The sequence below is a fragment of the Lygodium microphyllum genome, chromosome 9 (genome assembly GCF_053477565.2).
Source record: "Lygodium microphyllum isolate KBCC chromosome 9, Lygodium_microphyllum_v1.1.10, whole genome shotgun sequence".
In the NCBI taxonomy this organism is placed as follows: Eukaryota; Viridiplantae; Streptophyta; class Polypodiopsida; order Schizaeales; family Lygodiaceae; genus Lygodium; species Lygodium microphyllum.
The window spans coordinates 108,236,645-108,253,578 of record NC_141143.1 but is presented as its reverse complement, the minus strand read 5'-3'; the positions used below and the strand labels follow the sequence as shown (position 1 = coordinate 108,253,578).

The window sequence follows — 16,934 nt, the reverse complement described above, 5'->3', positions numbered from 1 at the left end:
AGTCTGGCTTAGTATGAATTAACCAAAGAAGTTACCCGTGTGTATTTCTATGATTGTCTGGTTTCTACGCTCTATGACTTCATTTTGAGAGGGGGAGTTGGTAGAAGTGAGTTGGCGAGAGATGTCATACTGCTGTAGAAACTCAAAAAACTTGTGGGAGATGAACTCACTATTGATATCACTTCTCATGCAACCAACACGATGACTCGTCTGGCTATGAACTAGCAGCACCCAAGCAGAGAAATAAGTGAAAGCATTGGACTTATGCTTGAGGAAGTACACCCACATGTATCTCGAATGATCATCCACTATAAAAAACAAGTACATCGCACTGTTCAAGACGACAGTGGATGTTGGTTCACAAAGATCAACATGAATCAATCTAAGAGGTGCCTCAGCTCTATGTGTAGATTGCTGAGAGAATTGGGTATGGTGGTGCTTTTTGACTTGACATGCTTTACAGACATCTCGAGCTAGCTTCAGGTGAGAAAGGCCATTAACCATCTCACGACGAGACAACTCATAAAGAGAGTCATAGCCAAGATGCCCTAGGTGGAAATGCCAAATATGCTTATTGTTGATAGGCCCTGGAGATGGGTCATGTGGTCAAGGTTGTCATGTCCGATGATGTCCGATTAGTATAGTCCGATGCTAGTACGGTACTAATCGGACTAATAAATCTTGGACGTACGTCCGATGTTATATCCGATGAAAAAAAAAATGTATATAATTTTAAGTCTATGCTTAATGTTTGGGCTTACAAGTTAAAACATAAACTTAGAGATTCAAGTCAAAAGTGCAAAAGAGTGTTGAAACAAGACTCAAAAGTGTACTATGTAGCATGAATAATGAAACCAACAAATTTATTATGAGCCAGATGTGCAATCTCATACAAAAAGTGTACAAAAATAGATCAAGATAAAAGCCATCATCCATGGCTCAATCCGAATCAAGATACATGATTACTCTAGGTGCTCATATCACTCTCGGTATCGAAGGTGGAAGCATCCTCGTCACTGCTTGAGAAGCCATCACCCTCCTTAACAAAACCGCCCTCACTAATGACATTTCCCTTGTCATCATACTTGGGCTCTCTAAGTTCCAGGTAAGAGGCAGTGATAGGCATGTTCTCGTGGGGTGAACTAGGAGTACTTCTCGAGTCACTCCCACGCCTCGTGTAGCATCTAAGGGCCCCACAAGCATCATGGGCAGCCGATGTGGATGCCAAAGTGGAAGTTCCATTGCTACCGGCGCGAGGGTGAATAACAACACGGGCACGCCATGTACGAGTGCGAGAGACCCACTTGTCTATCTCCTCAAGCTCCAAGTAAAGCTCCCTAAAGATTTGCTCCTGCTCCAAGTCTCTCTCGTGAGTCACACTTTTAAGTATACTAGTGGAGAGCTTGAGTGAATCCACATTTATCTATACATTTAAAGAATGAAAAACTTAGATTAAACAAATGAAACTTCTTTAAATATATTTTATAATCTATGAATAAAGTTATGAACTAAAAAGTATAAAATTAGGTATACGATACTTGTCTTGCTATAGATATCTCATGCATATTGTGTAGCATGCGTAAATTGGAGTGATAATAAATTAGTCGCTCCAATTGTTGTGTGCTAAGCTTGTTTCGAATTTTGGTGTGCACGAGGGAATATGCACCCGACGAACAATCCTAAACCATGTGAAAAAAAGTAAGTTTAACTATAATTAAATGAAAAAAGAGAAGAGATTTTCAAACCTGTGCAAGAATGCGTAAGGCTACTCTTTGGAGGTGAGGCAATTGATAGCCAAATGACTCCCACAAAAAAAGAGGCTTCACCAACGATTTCCGCTTCCAACAAATGGTGGATGCGAAAGTGGTGCCCCTTTGAGCACTATAATTAATGAGCTCTTGGAGGAAGGCACCATGGTGCTCTTTCGCCAAAGCCTTTGGAAGAAAGTTATCACGATCGACAAGGACATTGGCATCCATGAAAAGAGAGGGGTTTTTGAAGGCGGGATGCAAGAGTGCCGCAAACCCATGTATGGGTTGCTTCATCCACTCCCATCTTTTCTTTGTCAAAAAGAGAATGTCATCTCTTTTAGGGGTAGTATCCAAGATATCACTACAGTAGGTGTAAGATGATAGAGATTTAGAGGGATATTTAGAGGTGAAATTTGAAAAGAAAGTGTGAGACAATATGAAATATAGATTCTAAAACTAAAACGAAGCATGAATCATTAAACATAAATAAAAATAAAAACAATACCATGAAGAAGAGGCCTCCCCATCCAAGATGATCGATGATTGTATCTCCTCCATCGCATCCACCATAAGATGATAGATGAGGCCAATAGTAGGCCCCTCCATGTCCATCCTGCGAAGTACCTTGTAGATGGGAGTGACGGCAATGATAATGCCCCTTATATCTATCCTAAATTCCTCCTTTAAGCAAAGCCTTTGAAGGGCCTCTGCTTCCACTTGGCTTGATGTGGACTCCCCTTCAAGCCATTCCTTAAACTCATCTGACACAACCGTTTTTTGTAGCTTGTTGCGAACATCATAGAGACACTCGAGGAGAAGCCACATGGCCACAAACCAAGTCTTCGAGGGCTTCTTCAACTCCAAGTCCGAGTATGAGCGATATAACACAAGAACTCGGACCTTGGAGTTGACAAAGCCAACGATTGTGTAAGCTTTGTTGACAATCTTCGCCACCTACTCCAACTTGCCTATATCTTCCATAAGAAGATTTAGACAATGTGTAGCGCACGATGTCCATACTATGGACGGAAACTCAGCCTTAAGTTTCTGCCCCATAGATGCACAATTCGAGGCGTTGTCCATGACAACTTGCACCACATTTTGCAGCCCAACCTACAAGATTATATACGATGAAATTAGAATAAATTTGGGAGGTTAAAAAAAGAGATTACAAAATAATAGATTAGAAGCATTATCTCAACGATGGCTTGCCGTATGCGTCGATACATGAATGAGCCCGTGGTTCTCCTTCCCCTTGTGCCCGCATCCACGGCTCGTAGGAAGTATGTGCCAAGTGGGCAAGAGACGAGGATGTTGATGATCCCCTTTTTTTTTTCGATCACGCCATCCATCGGATAGGATAGAGCATCCGTACTTCGCCCAACCAGCACGCACGGGCTCAAGGGATTTATCAATCCTCTCTCTCTCCTTATCGAGTTTCTTGGTACGCATGTCATTGTACGTGACACTGTACCATCCCTTGTATAGACCAACGGCGGCAATGGCTTTCACCATTCGCTTCCATCGATCGACTGTGAGAATATGGAAAGAGAGATTGCACTCAATTATGGTGTGTGCAATCTCTATTTCCGCTTGCCTTTGCCTCTCCTTGAGAAAGGAGAGAGGACTGGAAACTGACCCCGTTGCTTGGGCAAGAGTGGCTTGTCTCTTGGGCATAGGTGCACCACTCAAATGGCTTTTTCTAGATGGGATAGAAGAGGCCCCTCCATTGGAGGAAACTGAGAGAGTTCGAGAGGGATTGTTTTCCGCATTCGAGACCTCATGATAGGGAGAGATCACCTCCTCACTTGCCCTTGAAAGAGGCCTTTGGGTCGCTTCAATGGCAAGTATTTTCTATGACAATCTTCATAGATATCGTTGGGAATACCAGGGCATGGTGTGGCTTTCCCTCCTAATTTGCAAAGGTGGATGAGAATGCGAGTGACGGATGAGATTTGGAGCTTTGGGCAATACTTGCATTGCCACTTGCAAGTGTTGGATTTCTCCTTCACTCGTTTGAAGTAGGCGCAATGCAAGCGAAAAGCCTCATGGAGAGGGGGTGCCATTGATGATGTGTAGAGAGAGCCTAGAGGGTCATGGTTGGAGGGTGAGATGATTGAAAAAAGGAGTGGAAAGAGTAGAGAGCTTGAGGGAGTAGAGAGAGGCTACAACTTGATGGAGGAAGAGGGTGGAAGTGTTTAGAGGCTAAGGGAGGACTCTTGGAGAGAGCTTGAGAGAGTAGGAAGGATGGAGAGCTTGAAAGGAGTAGGAGGGGTGGAGAACTTGAAAGGATGAATGAGATGGTGGGGGAGGGGAGATTTTATAGAAAGGGAGAGTGCTTTAGCCTCTGCGGTTTAGGGTTGGCCCTTGGAGAGAGAGAGAGAGAGAGAGAGAGAGAGATTTCAAATTCTGAAATTTGAATGGTGGCCCATCATCCATGGAAGAGGTTAGTTTAAAACTTTAATCAATCTTTTCTCTTGAGTCTTCGTGAGAAAGAAAGAAAAGATAGAGAGAAAGAAAAGAAAGAAAGAAAAGAATAGAGAGAGAGGAAAAAGTAATAGAGAAGATTCAAGAAAGAAAAGACGAAAAAGAAAGGTAAGAAAAAAAAGAAGAAAAGAAACATAAGAAAGAAAGAAGAAAAGAAACATAAGAAAGAAAAAAAACGGGCCTAAAAACGGTCAAAGAAGTGACCGTTTAAAACTTTATTGGCTGCAAGACCCAGACGTATGGGAGTCAAGACCCGCGTGTGGCGTAGCGGTCATAGCAGGGCGCAGTCGCGAATGGGATCACGACGAGTGGACGGGACGGGACCGGACGCAGCGGACGGGATAGGACGGGTCGGGACGGGTTGACCCATGTGCCAGATGTGGACCACCTCGCATGTGGTATAGGCCATTAGGCTGTGCCTCACCACAAGTAATCACTAAATCAGATTGAGAGTTAAGGAGCTTGATTGTGGTCGCTGTAAAGAAAATTGCTCGCTCCCACCGGCAAAGCTGTTGAACAGATCCGGATCCTTCTCAGTGGCAAAACTGACGCAACCTTGAGCTTGGATCTTGACCGAGGAGTTGTTTCTTATGTGGACCCATCTAGTTGCACAGGCTTGGGTATGGAAGATGTCCTCTATAGGAGTCATGTGATGTGTAGCTCTACTGTGCAGAATCTAAACATGTGTTGATGTGCTCGACTGTGACGAGTGGGCCTTTGGAGTAATCTCGTTGAGAGGCAACTCATAGATGCAGACGAGACTCACATTGGATGTCTGTATGGAGATGATGTGGGCCTTTGCAGACTAGTCAAACAAGCCCTCTGGAGTTGAGGACATTGTCGACGATTGAGATGACTGACTGGTGGCAATGTGGGTCTGGCCTTTCCACTGCTCCTTGCCATGACTTTGCCTCCCCTGATAGGGGTTTCCCGACTAAAGGATGGGGGTACGTGACTTGGGTTTTGGTGCTGTGCCTCTTGCCTTCGATTAACACTTGTCATCAAAGTGACCAACCTTTTGACAATGTGTTGACAATACCTATTCTTCTTAGGTACATTTTGCCACGTGGGTTTGAGTTGAGACTTGGAGTTTTCTTGTGATTCCCCTTCTTCTTGATCATGATTTTGATTTGAAGTTTGATTTTGTTTATCCTTTCCTTGTTGTCCCTTATGAGAATGAGCAACAAGAGCCTCCTCTGAGAGATTATCCATATGAAATTGATCGAATAGTCGTGCATAACGCAATAGCTGATACTCAAATTCATAGAATGTGGGTAAATTGGACAGAGAAACCACTTGTTGCACAAAATTGAAGTGTTTACGCGGCAGCTTGTTAAAAAACAATGTGACCTGATCGTCAAAGGACTTAGGAGTCCTTGTAGTGGAGAATTTGGCAAGAAGATGCGATACTCAGCCAACTTGACTTTCAAGTCATCCTGGTCAAAGATTTCAAAGTTCTGAAGCTCATGGTGAAGATTTATTCGACGGGTTCTATCTCGAGCTGCATAGCGGTCAGTCAAGTGTGCCCATTTCTTTGATGCTAAGTCAAAGTGCTGAAGCTGAGAATGAAACTTAGGAAATAAGCCTTGCATCAGTTTGACAATAGCAGAGGCATTCCTAGTCTTCCATGTGCAGACTACCTTGTATAAAAAAAGTGTGGGATCGGATTGGAATTCCAATCCGTACAAGATCCCATAGGTTTTGTGAGTCAAAGACATGTCTCATCAAGTTCGACCAAGTTGTAAAGTTTGACCCGTTAAAACGAGTCTTGTCATTGAATGCATACTTAGCAGAAGATGAGATAGAACCATGAGGTGTCGGGAATGTGGGATAAGATGGTGGTGGTTGTGGTGGTGGTGGTAGTGTGTGATAAGTAGGAGGAAAAAGAGGTGGGTAGACAGAAATAGACTGTTCCAATCCCTATACAAGATCCCATAGGTTCTGTTCATTGAATGCATGCTTGGCGGAAGATGAGGTAGAACCATGAGGTGTCGGAAATGTGGGGTGAGATGGATGTGGAGAATAAGATGGTGGTAGTGGTGGTGGAGGTGTTTGATAAGGAGGAGGAGAGGAAAGAGGTGGGTAGGCAGAAATAGACTGTGAGTGTCCAATGAGCGCCGATTATGCGGAGGCATTGGAACATGAATGTTTTCATAAGATTCTGGTGGAGGTGGAGGTACCGCGATACGTAAGCCCTGCCCAAATGTCGGTTGGAACACATCATAATGACCAAAGGGTCACTAGGTAATGGCATGGAGGCAAATTGTGACACCAATTGATCCATACTCTGGAGAGATTGAGGAGAATACCTAGGTTGCAATGATCCCGAAAGTGTGCGAGGAAAATGTGGAACACCACCCGATTGAGAAAGAAATGAGGTCCTAACAGCTATGCCTAAGTTTGAAGAACCCCCCGGTGTAGTGAATGAAAACACATGTGATCCTGCATGAGATGCAACATACAATGCACTTAATGGAGAGTGAAGGATGTGGCAACGGAATAAGAGGGTGGGATAGGAGGGAGATTAAATGGGTTTGTGATAGGTGTAGATATGGGAAATAATGTGGGTTTCTTTTGTCTATTACGTGCATTAAATTGAAATGATGATGATGAAGATGCACCTACTTTATTTTGACATTTGAAAACAAAATTGTTTGAAGGAAAAGAAGCGGAAGGAGTACTCCAGTTTTTTGTTTCAACTGCTTACCTAGGCTTGAGTGTACAAAGAAATATGTGTCTTTCTCATTACTCATAAAGCAAAAATTGTTTTGCACATGTCCTTGATCATGAAAATCATCCATACCAATAGGAGAAGGGGAATCATCATTAATAGAATCTGAAATGGTAGATATACCTAGCATTGGAGAGAATAAGTATGAAGGCAATGGAGTGTACTCTATGTTAGTTTCCACTTGCGGATGGCCAGTTCTAAGTAGAGATTCCACCTTTCCTGTTTGGTTAGTAGATCGATGCACCGTATCTAAAGGGTGAAATTCAGACTTACCTTCTATATCTGCTACTGGGCTCTATGCATCAAAATGAGATCGTACTTAGCTGCAGTGATCTCATAAGGTCGTGGAACTCCATGGTAGTCCAATGTTTGTCCGGCTATGTTGGGAGCTTGTGAAGCAAGCTGTGAGGGCCACTCCAACTTGTTTCTCGATGGATTTAGCTTTGATGTGAGAAGTGGTGCAAAAGTAGTGTTTGAAGTCATTTGCCCTTCTATTGTTCTTGCTTCTTGTGTAGAGCTTTCAGATCAAGGTCTAGGTTTCTCTTAGAGAAATCAGCTCTGATACCATGTGAAGAAATACCCTAACGTAGAAACACAAATAACATCGTACGACAAAGCACAAATTGATAGAACACAATTAGGGTTAGGGTAACTCAGAGACAATGAACACAGAGATTGAATGAAGTGATATGACTACTGAATATACAACGCTCATGCAACAAACACACTATGCAATGAATGAATATTGAACCTCAAACTCTTGTATCTCAAGGATCAGGGTAGGGGTAATGACTTGGAGAGTGCATCGTACTCCGAATGGATCCTGAATCGGAGCAAGGCAGCCGTCGAGTGTCGAACAATAGTAAACACAGCCTGTGTGTGGCTGGACCTGATGCAGATGGTAGTCTAGAGAGTGTGTGTGCTGTAAAGGCAGGCTAAGGAGAGAATTTGCAAACATAGGCTGAGACAATGATGGCGACAGTTGGAGGAGAGAAAACTGCAAAATGCAGTAGGAAGGAGAGAGAAAAGAGCAGTGACAACTGAGAGGAGAGAGAAAACTGGCAGGGCGGCAATTGGGGCCTGCAAATGGAGTAGTATGTTGACATGACAGGCCGTACGACAGTTAGATGGGTGGACAACACTAGTCGCCTGACTGGAAATAGCAGCAAAGTGATGTTGGAGGGCTGGAAATAGGTGCGAGATGAGTGAAGACTGCAATGGACAGCTTGGACTGCGATGTGCTTCGCAAACGGGGTGTCAGCAGAGCAAGCTGAAAACACTTGAAACCTGCAAAAATGAGATTATGGCTGAATGGAGGGCAACATACCTATTTATAGAAAGTTTGGGCCCTCCTAAGTGGGTTTGTGCTTATGGGATATAGACACTCTCTAGGAACGCATTTCTTTTAGATAAACAAGGTTTATTCCTTAATTAAGCATGTTTTGGGGCTGTTTAAGTGAAGCTAATGCATTTTTAGCTCAACAAAACATCCATCCATGTGCACGTGCATCAAATTAGACAAAGTAAAAAAGTTAGACCCTTTAAAACGAGTCTGATTCTTAAATGCATACTTGGCTCATTTGGATTTCCAAGGCTTTTGAGAACTTGTTCAATTGTAGGAACCCTAATTTGACCCTTGTTGGTTCTCATATGAGGTAGTTCGCTCTTGAAGAGCAGAAACACCATAGCTTTCATTGAGTTGATGTAGTGTCTTACATTTGAGTTTCACTTACAACTTGAATACCTTGACCTTGCATCTAAGTGTTGGATATATCTAGTCAACCGCTACACGGCTTGCAATCATGCTTGATGTATCAACCTTGATCATGAGCTCCAAGAGTTTAAAATCACTAAGAGGGATGATTTGACTTTCAAGTTGGTTGAGTATTAGCAAATACTCATTGAATTCACCACAACTAGCTTACCCAAGTCAATTGACGATTAAGTCACTTTGTTCATGAGCAAGGTACCAAACAAATATTAAATTTTATTCAACAAGCAAATCCCATTTTTCATATTTAGAGGGCACCTTGACTTCCTAGAAGGTGAAGCAAGATGGTGGATAGAACAACATCAAAACTCACTCGAGTAGTGAAGAGCAAAGTAACTCCCCTCTAGGATTGAAAGCGGGTTGGCAAACTATCCCTTAAAGGAATAAGTATTGCTAGCATTGCCAAAAGGTTAGTCATTTTGATGAGTATCACTCCTCCCCACCTAGGAACTTGATTACATAATGTGAGGTCACTTCAGCCCCACCTCCACAATCGAGAGGGGGTGATCCTCCACACCTGTAGGGAGACCCGTTGGGCATGTGGCTTTTGGACCAGCTTCCTAGACCGCCCCAAGAACAGCCAAGGGGAGGGGTTATTTGATTGGTCTTGCAACAATACTACTTTAGATTTTGGTCTTCACATAGTTCTTGTCTCTCTTGAGGATAGCATTGATGAGTCCCCTTCACTTTTTGAGTTGCCATCTACATTCACAACTAGAAGCATTTGAGTCCTCATTCTCTAGAGACCCTTTGGTTCAATGGATTGTGGAGCCTTTCTTCGGTTCAGATACTAGTGACACAGACAATAGTCCTAACACACTTCCCACTTGTATATCATTTGATTCTTGTAGGGCACTCTCATAGTTGCCAAGGGTTTTTAAAATGAGAAGTGTAAAACGGGTTTCATAGGTTTCATACGAGTTTCGTAAAATGTTAGAAAGGGGTTTCATTCTAGATATAAACAAGTATGAAAGTTTTATATACATATATTGTATGACTCATGTGACTCAGAAAACATAGAATGCCATTATTCATTATTCTATACAATGCCAATGAACATTCAACACAGCATCAATATTTGCATGCATCATGGTCCAATATCCATGCCGTACATCAACTTTAGTTGTAAAAGGAGCCATCAATATATGCAATCATCATGGATAACAACTCAAAATAAACTTCGTCAATCAATGCCAATATCCATGTCAATGTGCTAAGTAGATCCATGACAAACGATGATCACAAAAGTCCCAAGACATTTAGGGTATGGCATTTTTGAAAGTTTAAAATAGGTGTTTCATATGTTTATGAAATGCTTAGGTATGAATTGAGTTTCTTAACCTTATGAAACGGGTTTCTTGACAACTATGGGCATGCTTTAGCCTGTATTTTCTCTTCCACTGCACTTTTTTACTCTTACTTTCCTATATCTTTAGTGTGCCTACCTTTTGGTAGTGGGAACATCTAAAAAAACCCAACTTAAGTCACCTGCAAGCACTTTTGATTGATGTTGGCTTAGCAGTCATGTGATTGTGTGCCGTTTAGTTTTGGATTTCTACTTTAACTTTTTCATTTCGATTCTTTGATGTCTCTTTTGTTTCATTGTTGGGAACATTCTGATATGTGAAAACCTTAAAGAGTATTCTAACCTTGCATTCCAACATGCATTCACATGGTTTTGTTTCCTATGGTTGTGTTTCTTGTAATGCTAGACTTGTTTTTAGGAAAACCTTTTTTATGTAGGGTGTTTGGATCATGAAGCCTGTTGGAAAAGCACAAGGAAGGGGTATATTTCTATTTACAAAGTTGGCTCAGATTAGTGAATGGAAAAAGGACCATCGTTGGAAAAATGAAAATCCTCAGGTAGTTTCATAGAGATGGCTTGCTAGTAAGTTAACAAAAGCTAGTAATAATCAATTCGGGACATTGATTGTGTTTTGGTATGTTGAAAGCCACATCATACAACAATATAATGATAACCCATATTTAGTGTGTGGAAAAAAATTTGACTTGTGGATATTGCCTGTGTTTTCGGTAGGTGGAAAATTACATTGTACAGAAATATATTGACAATCCATATTTGGTGGGTGGAAAGAAATTTGACTTGAGGATATATGTGCTAGTTTTATCTTATGCTCCTCTTAAGGTATTATTTTGTATAAAAGAAACCCTGCAAAATTCACTTGCTGATGTAGTCTCTAAAGTTTTGTTTTTCTGTATCCATGAACCCCACTCTATTATCTAGTCTTGTGGGATGCATGTGCTAGTAGAGCATGGAATTCACACTAAATTATTCAGGTGGCTTTGATAATGTCATGGCTCTTAACAAATACTCGAACAAGTTGATTGACTAAGAGAAGGGTGTTGAAGTTACTAGTCTGCAATGGTATTGGTGATGTGGTGAGTCTGTGGTTAAACAGAATAAGAACGAGCACTATGATCAATATGTAACACGTTGACTGTCCCACTTTGAAGCAAGTTTGAGACTTGAATTTTTTGCTTTTCTTCATCTTGGGCCTTCTTTATATTCATTTGAAGGGCAAGCAAGCCCCTTTTAGAATTCTACATTTTAGATGTCTTGATGGCCAACATTGCAACATAACTCTTGACATCATGTTTGGCTTTCAAAATCACAAGGGTAGTGTGCTTGGTCCTATTTTGGGTGGCAACCACTAGGTTACATCTGGTAAAATTCTATGATTCAAATCCTGCATAGACTTAGGCTTCTATGTGAAGTTTGGTTTGCCTTTGATTGGCTGTGTGATTGATTTTCAGCTGAGTAAAAGTCTTTTTTGCATATGTGGACTGCTGCAGGCATATTTATACAGATCTGGTTTTGCAAGGTTCACTAATACACGCTTTAGCATGAAGAAAGAAGACATCCTTAACAACTATGTTCATCTCACGAATTTTTCAATCCAAAAGCATGCTCCTACATATGATTCAAAAAATGGCACGAAATGGCAAGCATCTTTACTGTCTTTATTCTCTCGTTCAGATCTGGTAATATGACAATCAAAATAATATAAGATTTAATTTAATGAAACTTGTTAAGCATGCTCAATCAGGGCCAGGCGAGATCTGTCTACTGGTGCCATCTAGTTGCAAGTCATGCAATGTTGTATGTCTAGCTTATTGCAATCCATGGAAGGGCCCTGTTTAGGTAGGAAAGTGGAGACCATGTTAGAAAGATCATATTTTGTGAACAAATTCTAGTGTGTGACCTATGTCCACTGCCTCCATGTCAATAGTTGTGAGAACTTGAAAACAGTATGTCCAGTGGCATGCCTCTTGGATTGCTCATTGTCAATGTCTTGTCAGAGGGATCATATTTTTTTGATTGGACATACAAGCAGTTAACCAAAAGGCTCATTGCAAGCTTCTAGCCATAAGGATCATGCTTTAGATCTGAACCTTTGAAGTTGTGGTAACTTTTTCAACCTTTGTTGCAGCTTATACTGAAATCTTGCTGCTGGCACGTAACTAGCCATTTCTAACCCACAACAGAAGTAAACTTCTTGATAAAGTGGAAACTGTAGAACACTGACGTTTGGTTGGACTGTCTTTTTCAGGCCTTTGTATAGTTTGAAGCTACACATGATGGCGAAGCATGGGGAAAAAGCTGTGAATGATCTATTCTACCAGATACAAATGCTTATCACTCGATCTCTCTTGGCAGTTCAGAATGTGATCATTCAAGACAAACATTGCTTTGAGCTATATGGATATGACATACTTATTGATGAGACCTTAAAGCCTTGGCTTCTTGAGGTGAAACAGTTGGCATGATAACCAAAAGTGACAACCAGTTCCTTATTTCTCCATAATCACCAACATTTTTTGGTTTTCTAACACTCTTCATGTGTGTGTTTTAGGTCAATGCATCTCCGAGCTTGGCTTCAGACACGCCATCTGATTATGCTTTGAAATATGGTATGCTAGAGGACCTTCTAACAGTTGTAGATATGGAGCGGCGCTTGACACATCATGATTCTTTGAAACAAGTAATTACTACATGCAATGGGTGCCAATACATTCTTTACTAATGATACTTCAAAAGCTTCATCACTTTAGAACTTCACACATACTTTGTTGACACATCATGATTCCTTGAAACAAGTAATTACTACATGCAATGGGTGTCAATACATTCTTTACTAATGATACTTCAAAAGCTTCATCACTTTAGAACTTCACATGTACTTTGTTGATTTGCAACTTCAGTATTTGTGAAGACAAATAGGTGATCTGTAGCTCATCTTGTTGTTCTTTGTTACTTTAGTAATGCAAAATCTATCTCAAACATTTGAGGCTATACATTATCATTATGCATGTCTAGGTGTGAAAATGATGCTCCATAGAAGCAGTAGTTTGCAGTTCACTTTATTTGAGTGATGTGTAGAGTGTGTATGATGCTCATGTTGTGACCTGTGATGTGAAAAATTATGTGTTGCAAATAATGGCAAGAGGATAAAGCAAGAATGCTAATAGTGATTGAGTTAAAATGGAGCAAGAGGAAGCTCATAGCTGTACTATTTGAGATAATGAACGTGAAATTAAGTACAGAATCCTAAAATGGACTGGGGTAAGTATGAAAAAACCTGGTTTTGCGTACACAACAAAATAAGGGTAGCCAACGGTCATGCTCACGCCCGTCGCGTCGTGCTGCTGCCCCCTGCCCTGGCTGCCCCATCGCGCAAGCCCCCCACCTCTCCCTCGCGCCCACCCCCTTTTTCACCTGCCCGTCGCCATCGCGCCCCCGCCCCTGCCCATCTTCTTGCCGCCATCTCCCTCCCCCATGGCACGTCTGCCCTGCCAGCTCCCCTCCCTGTGGGGTGTTCGCCCCCTGCCTAGCCCTCTTGGGCTGCCATCCCCCGCGCTGCCTCCGCCATACCCACCCCCGCCTTGCTGTCCCTCCCCCTGCCAGGCTTCCCTCTGCGCCAAGTCTCCCCCCGCGCGCACTGCCTAGGCCATACCCACCCCCGCCCTGTTGGTCCCTCCCCCTTCCAAACTACCCCCTGTGCCAGATCCCCCCCCCCCCCCCGGTGCTGCATTTTCCCCTGGTCCCAGCTCCCTCCGGTAGACCTACCACTCCCCACGCAGTACCCATCGTAAGCCGGCCATCCGTGGCGTCCAACACTTCCTCCACTGTCAAAAACAGCAGCTCCCCCTCCTCGCCATTGGGTTCCCCCACCCTCCAATTGCTCCCTCCACCTGAAGCAACTTTCCCCCCATCCGGTAGCACTGCAACATGATTGGTCAAACGCCGACGCATTCAGCGAGTGCCCCCCAGTCAAACACCTTGCACATCGTTCTCTTTGAGGAGTAGCTCTTAGCTATTCGGGCTAAAGAGCTAGAGCTAAAGGAAACAATGATCTATGGTCAGGTAGTAGACATTCCCCATCTAGGGCCAAGCTTCGGGACTTGCTTTACTCCACGCTACGCATTGGCACAACGCAGATCGTGGAGGCGGTTCTAATGGGCTAAGGGATCTTCATGGTAGGGCTCACCTCGGCAGACGTAGCCCATGAGTTACTGGCCAGTTCACCCTATGCGTCCACGAAGGGGGTCATATACATGGTCCCTTGGTATAGTGGCTTCACAGTGGAGACATTTGCACTCCACAACAGGTTTTTTCGGCACCTGGTCACCCTTCCCTTTCCCGGCCTAGCGATAGAGTATCGCCAATTGGTGGAAGACTTTGGTCGGCTCTTCGACACTGCCCTTCTCGCCTCTTTCACAGATGCAGTGACAGCCGCAGGAGTTCCAAAGGTACGGGTAGCAATGAAAGAGGTCAAGAATATCCCACAGTTCCTAGAGAATCGAGGAAGGCGGACACTTCTTTAGGCAGTAGGTCATTGTGACTGGGCAGCCAGGGCAGTGCTTGCGTTGCCATGACTTTGGGTACTAGGCAATAGAGTGCACGTGCTTCGATGCTAGGGCGGCTTCGTCGACAGGCCCACAGGTGGATGTGGACAGCTTCACACGAGTAGAGAGGTGATAGAGAGGGAGAGGGCAGGGGGGGCTGCAGGGAGCTCCTTAGACACAGCCACGGTAGGGAGTAGGAGAGCGAGCTTTTCCCCCTCGGTAGAGCACCATGTGGCCCCCCCCTCCTTGCCCTGCTCGATATGTCCACAGGTCTACACATCCAATCCCCAGAGAGGCGTCACATGCCACCTCACCCGAGGGCCCACAAAACCCCCTCCCCCCCACGGCCCCTCCCCAACCCTAGTCTACATTCTCCTTCCCCTAGAGACACTCGCTGCCCTCCCCTACCTACCCCCTCCGCTCCCCGCACACCCCCCCCCCCCCCCCCCCCCCCCCCCCCCCCCCCCCCCTCCCCCCCCCACAAGTACAAGTGACCCCTCCCCCTCTCCCTCCCGGCCCCTCCCACAAGAGGTGAGGAGCCCCATATGCCGACATCCTCCATCCATCGGCTGTCTAGCCCCCCCTCCCTCGCTCACCAGTTCATCCGTCCATGTCTCTTGCCACACTTACCCGAGATAAGCGCAGTTGCTACCACAGGAGTTTTTTCACAGTGGGCCGTGGTCTTATTTGAGAGTTGCGGAGCGTGGAGTGTTCCCACTACCCCTAGAGTTGGGAATCTTCGTGGTACGCAAGTATAGGAGTGGCAAGGTCCATCTACTAGCACCACCGGATGGACCAAACTATGCCTTCTTCTATCAGATCTCTCACACAGGAGGCTGGACGACGACTTAGGTAGAGGAGGTAAAGAGCTAGGTGGAAGACCACATTTCCCAGTGGATGGGAGAAGATGGACTGACACTTTTCTCCCAGCAGTGGCCGGGTTGCATGATGGACATCAACTGGTGGGCAAGGGTCGAGGTCCCTCATCTGAGCATTATCTTTCGCACCCCCCCACAGTGGAGAGCGCTAGTAGATGTGATAGAGTAGCCCCTGGCACATGCGGCCCGTTTCTACCAGTGTACGGAGTCTCGCCCCTTAGCTTGGTTGATAGATGCCTTGTTGGTACCACCAGGCGTATCCATCACCCTCAAGGTTTGACTAAGGGCTACCATGGGGGAATTGAGTTCACCATCCAGGTTGGCAGCGAAGTATATCCGCATGCCTCATAGTTCCTCTTCTTCGTCGGCAGCTTCCACACCGAATAAATGCTTGTTTAGTCAGTCATAGGTCTCCCCATGTGTTTACACCTTGCATCCTGGAATGTGAATAGCCTCCACTATAGTGGGGCACGTGGTTCTAGGAAGTTGATTGTTCGGTAGGAGCTGCAGCTTGCCCTTGCCGGACAGATCGACATCTTACTTCTATAGGAGCACAAGCTTACTCCTACCCAGGCCCAGAGGGTAGGGAAGGTACTCCTGGGCAGCTTGCACACTTACTGGGAGCACGCCATCGTTGCTCGTGGCAAGAACGGAGGCATATGCACCTCCATTGACCCGCGTCTCACCGCGTGTGTACCAGACCATGGGAGGATAGTGGTAGGGAGGGTTCTATGGATCAGATTGGATATTGAGGACTCATGCCTTGGGAGTCCTCAATGTCTATGTCCCTACTGAGGTTAGGACATGGAGGAGGTTCTGGGTGGAGATTGTGGATGGACTCCCAGCGGTGGACTCCTGGATCATTGGAGGAGACTTCAACAACATGAAGGCTTTAGAGGACCAGTAGGGTAGAGGCAGAAACTACTAGGGCATGGCTGGGGTGGAGCAGGAGGTATGGGAGGTCTTTCTAATGGCAGTAGGAGCACACGATGCCTGGAGAGATTCTGCCTTCCATAGGAGGGAGAGGTCATTGGATTTCTCTTAGGGATATAGGCGGCTAGGTGGAGTCCTGTTGGAGCGGTTGGATAGGTTCTATGTGGGAGAGTGGGGATGCTCTCGCGGAGGCCAGATTGGGCAGTTGGTAGGCACCATGCTGTCCGATCATTGCCCGATTCTCCTGACACTTGATCCCCCAGCATCTGCCCTAAATACATGATCCTGTCGGATCCCTGAGTTGATCTATAGGAGGGAGGAGGTGACGAGACAGATTGAGCAGATTTGGACCTGGGAGTGGGGCAGGAGGGACCGGATCGGAGAGGATGTTGCAGAGGTTCTAGAGGACTCGAGCAGCATCTGCCAAGAGGCAGCCATACAGGCTAGGCAGCAGAGCTGGGAGAAGGAGAGAGCACTCCGACGGGACCTTGCAGCCACGCAGAGATTATTACAAT

The 16,934-nt window shown here is 44.7% G+C and overlaps 1 protein-coding gene and 1 pseudogene across 1 annotated transcript in view; one reads left to right on the top strand and one right to left on the bottom strand.

Moving 5' to 3' along the window:
• LOC148031407 (uncharacterized) overlaps nt 1-16,934 on the top strand; it is a 115,277-nt gene that overhangs the window by 51,348 nt on the left and 46,995 nt on the right. Inside the window, exons 7-11 of the mRNA XM_087684936.1 lie at nt 10,484-10,603; nt 10,779-10,886; nt 11,555-11,703; nt 12,313-12,511; nt 12,616-12,744. Of these exons, the coding sequence (XP_087541062.1) occupies nt 10,484-10,603; nt 10,779-10,886; nt 11,555-11,703; nt 12,313-12,511; nt 12,616-12,744 (705 nt within the window). The remainder of the gene's footprint in view (nt 1-10,483; nt 10,604-10,778; nt 10,887-11,554; nt 11,704-12,312; nt 12,512-12,615; nt 12,745-16,934) is intronic.
• On the bottom strand, nt 968-3,829 carry LOC148031408 (uncharacterized; annotated as a pseudogene).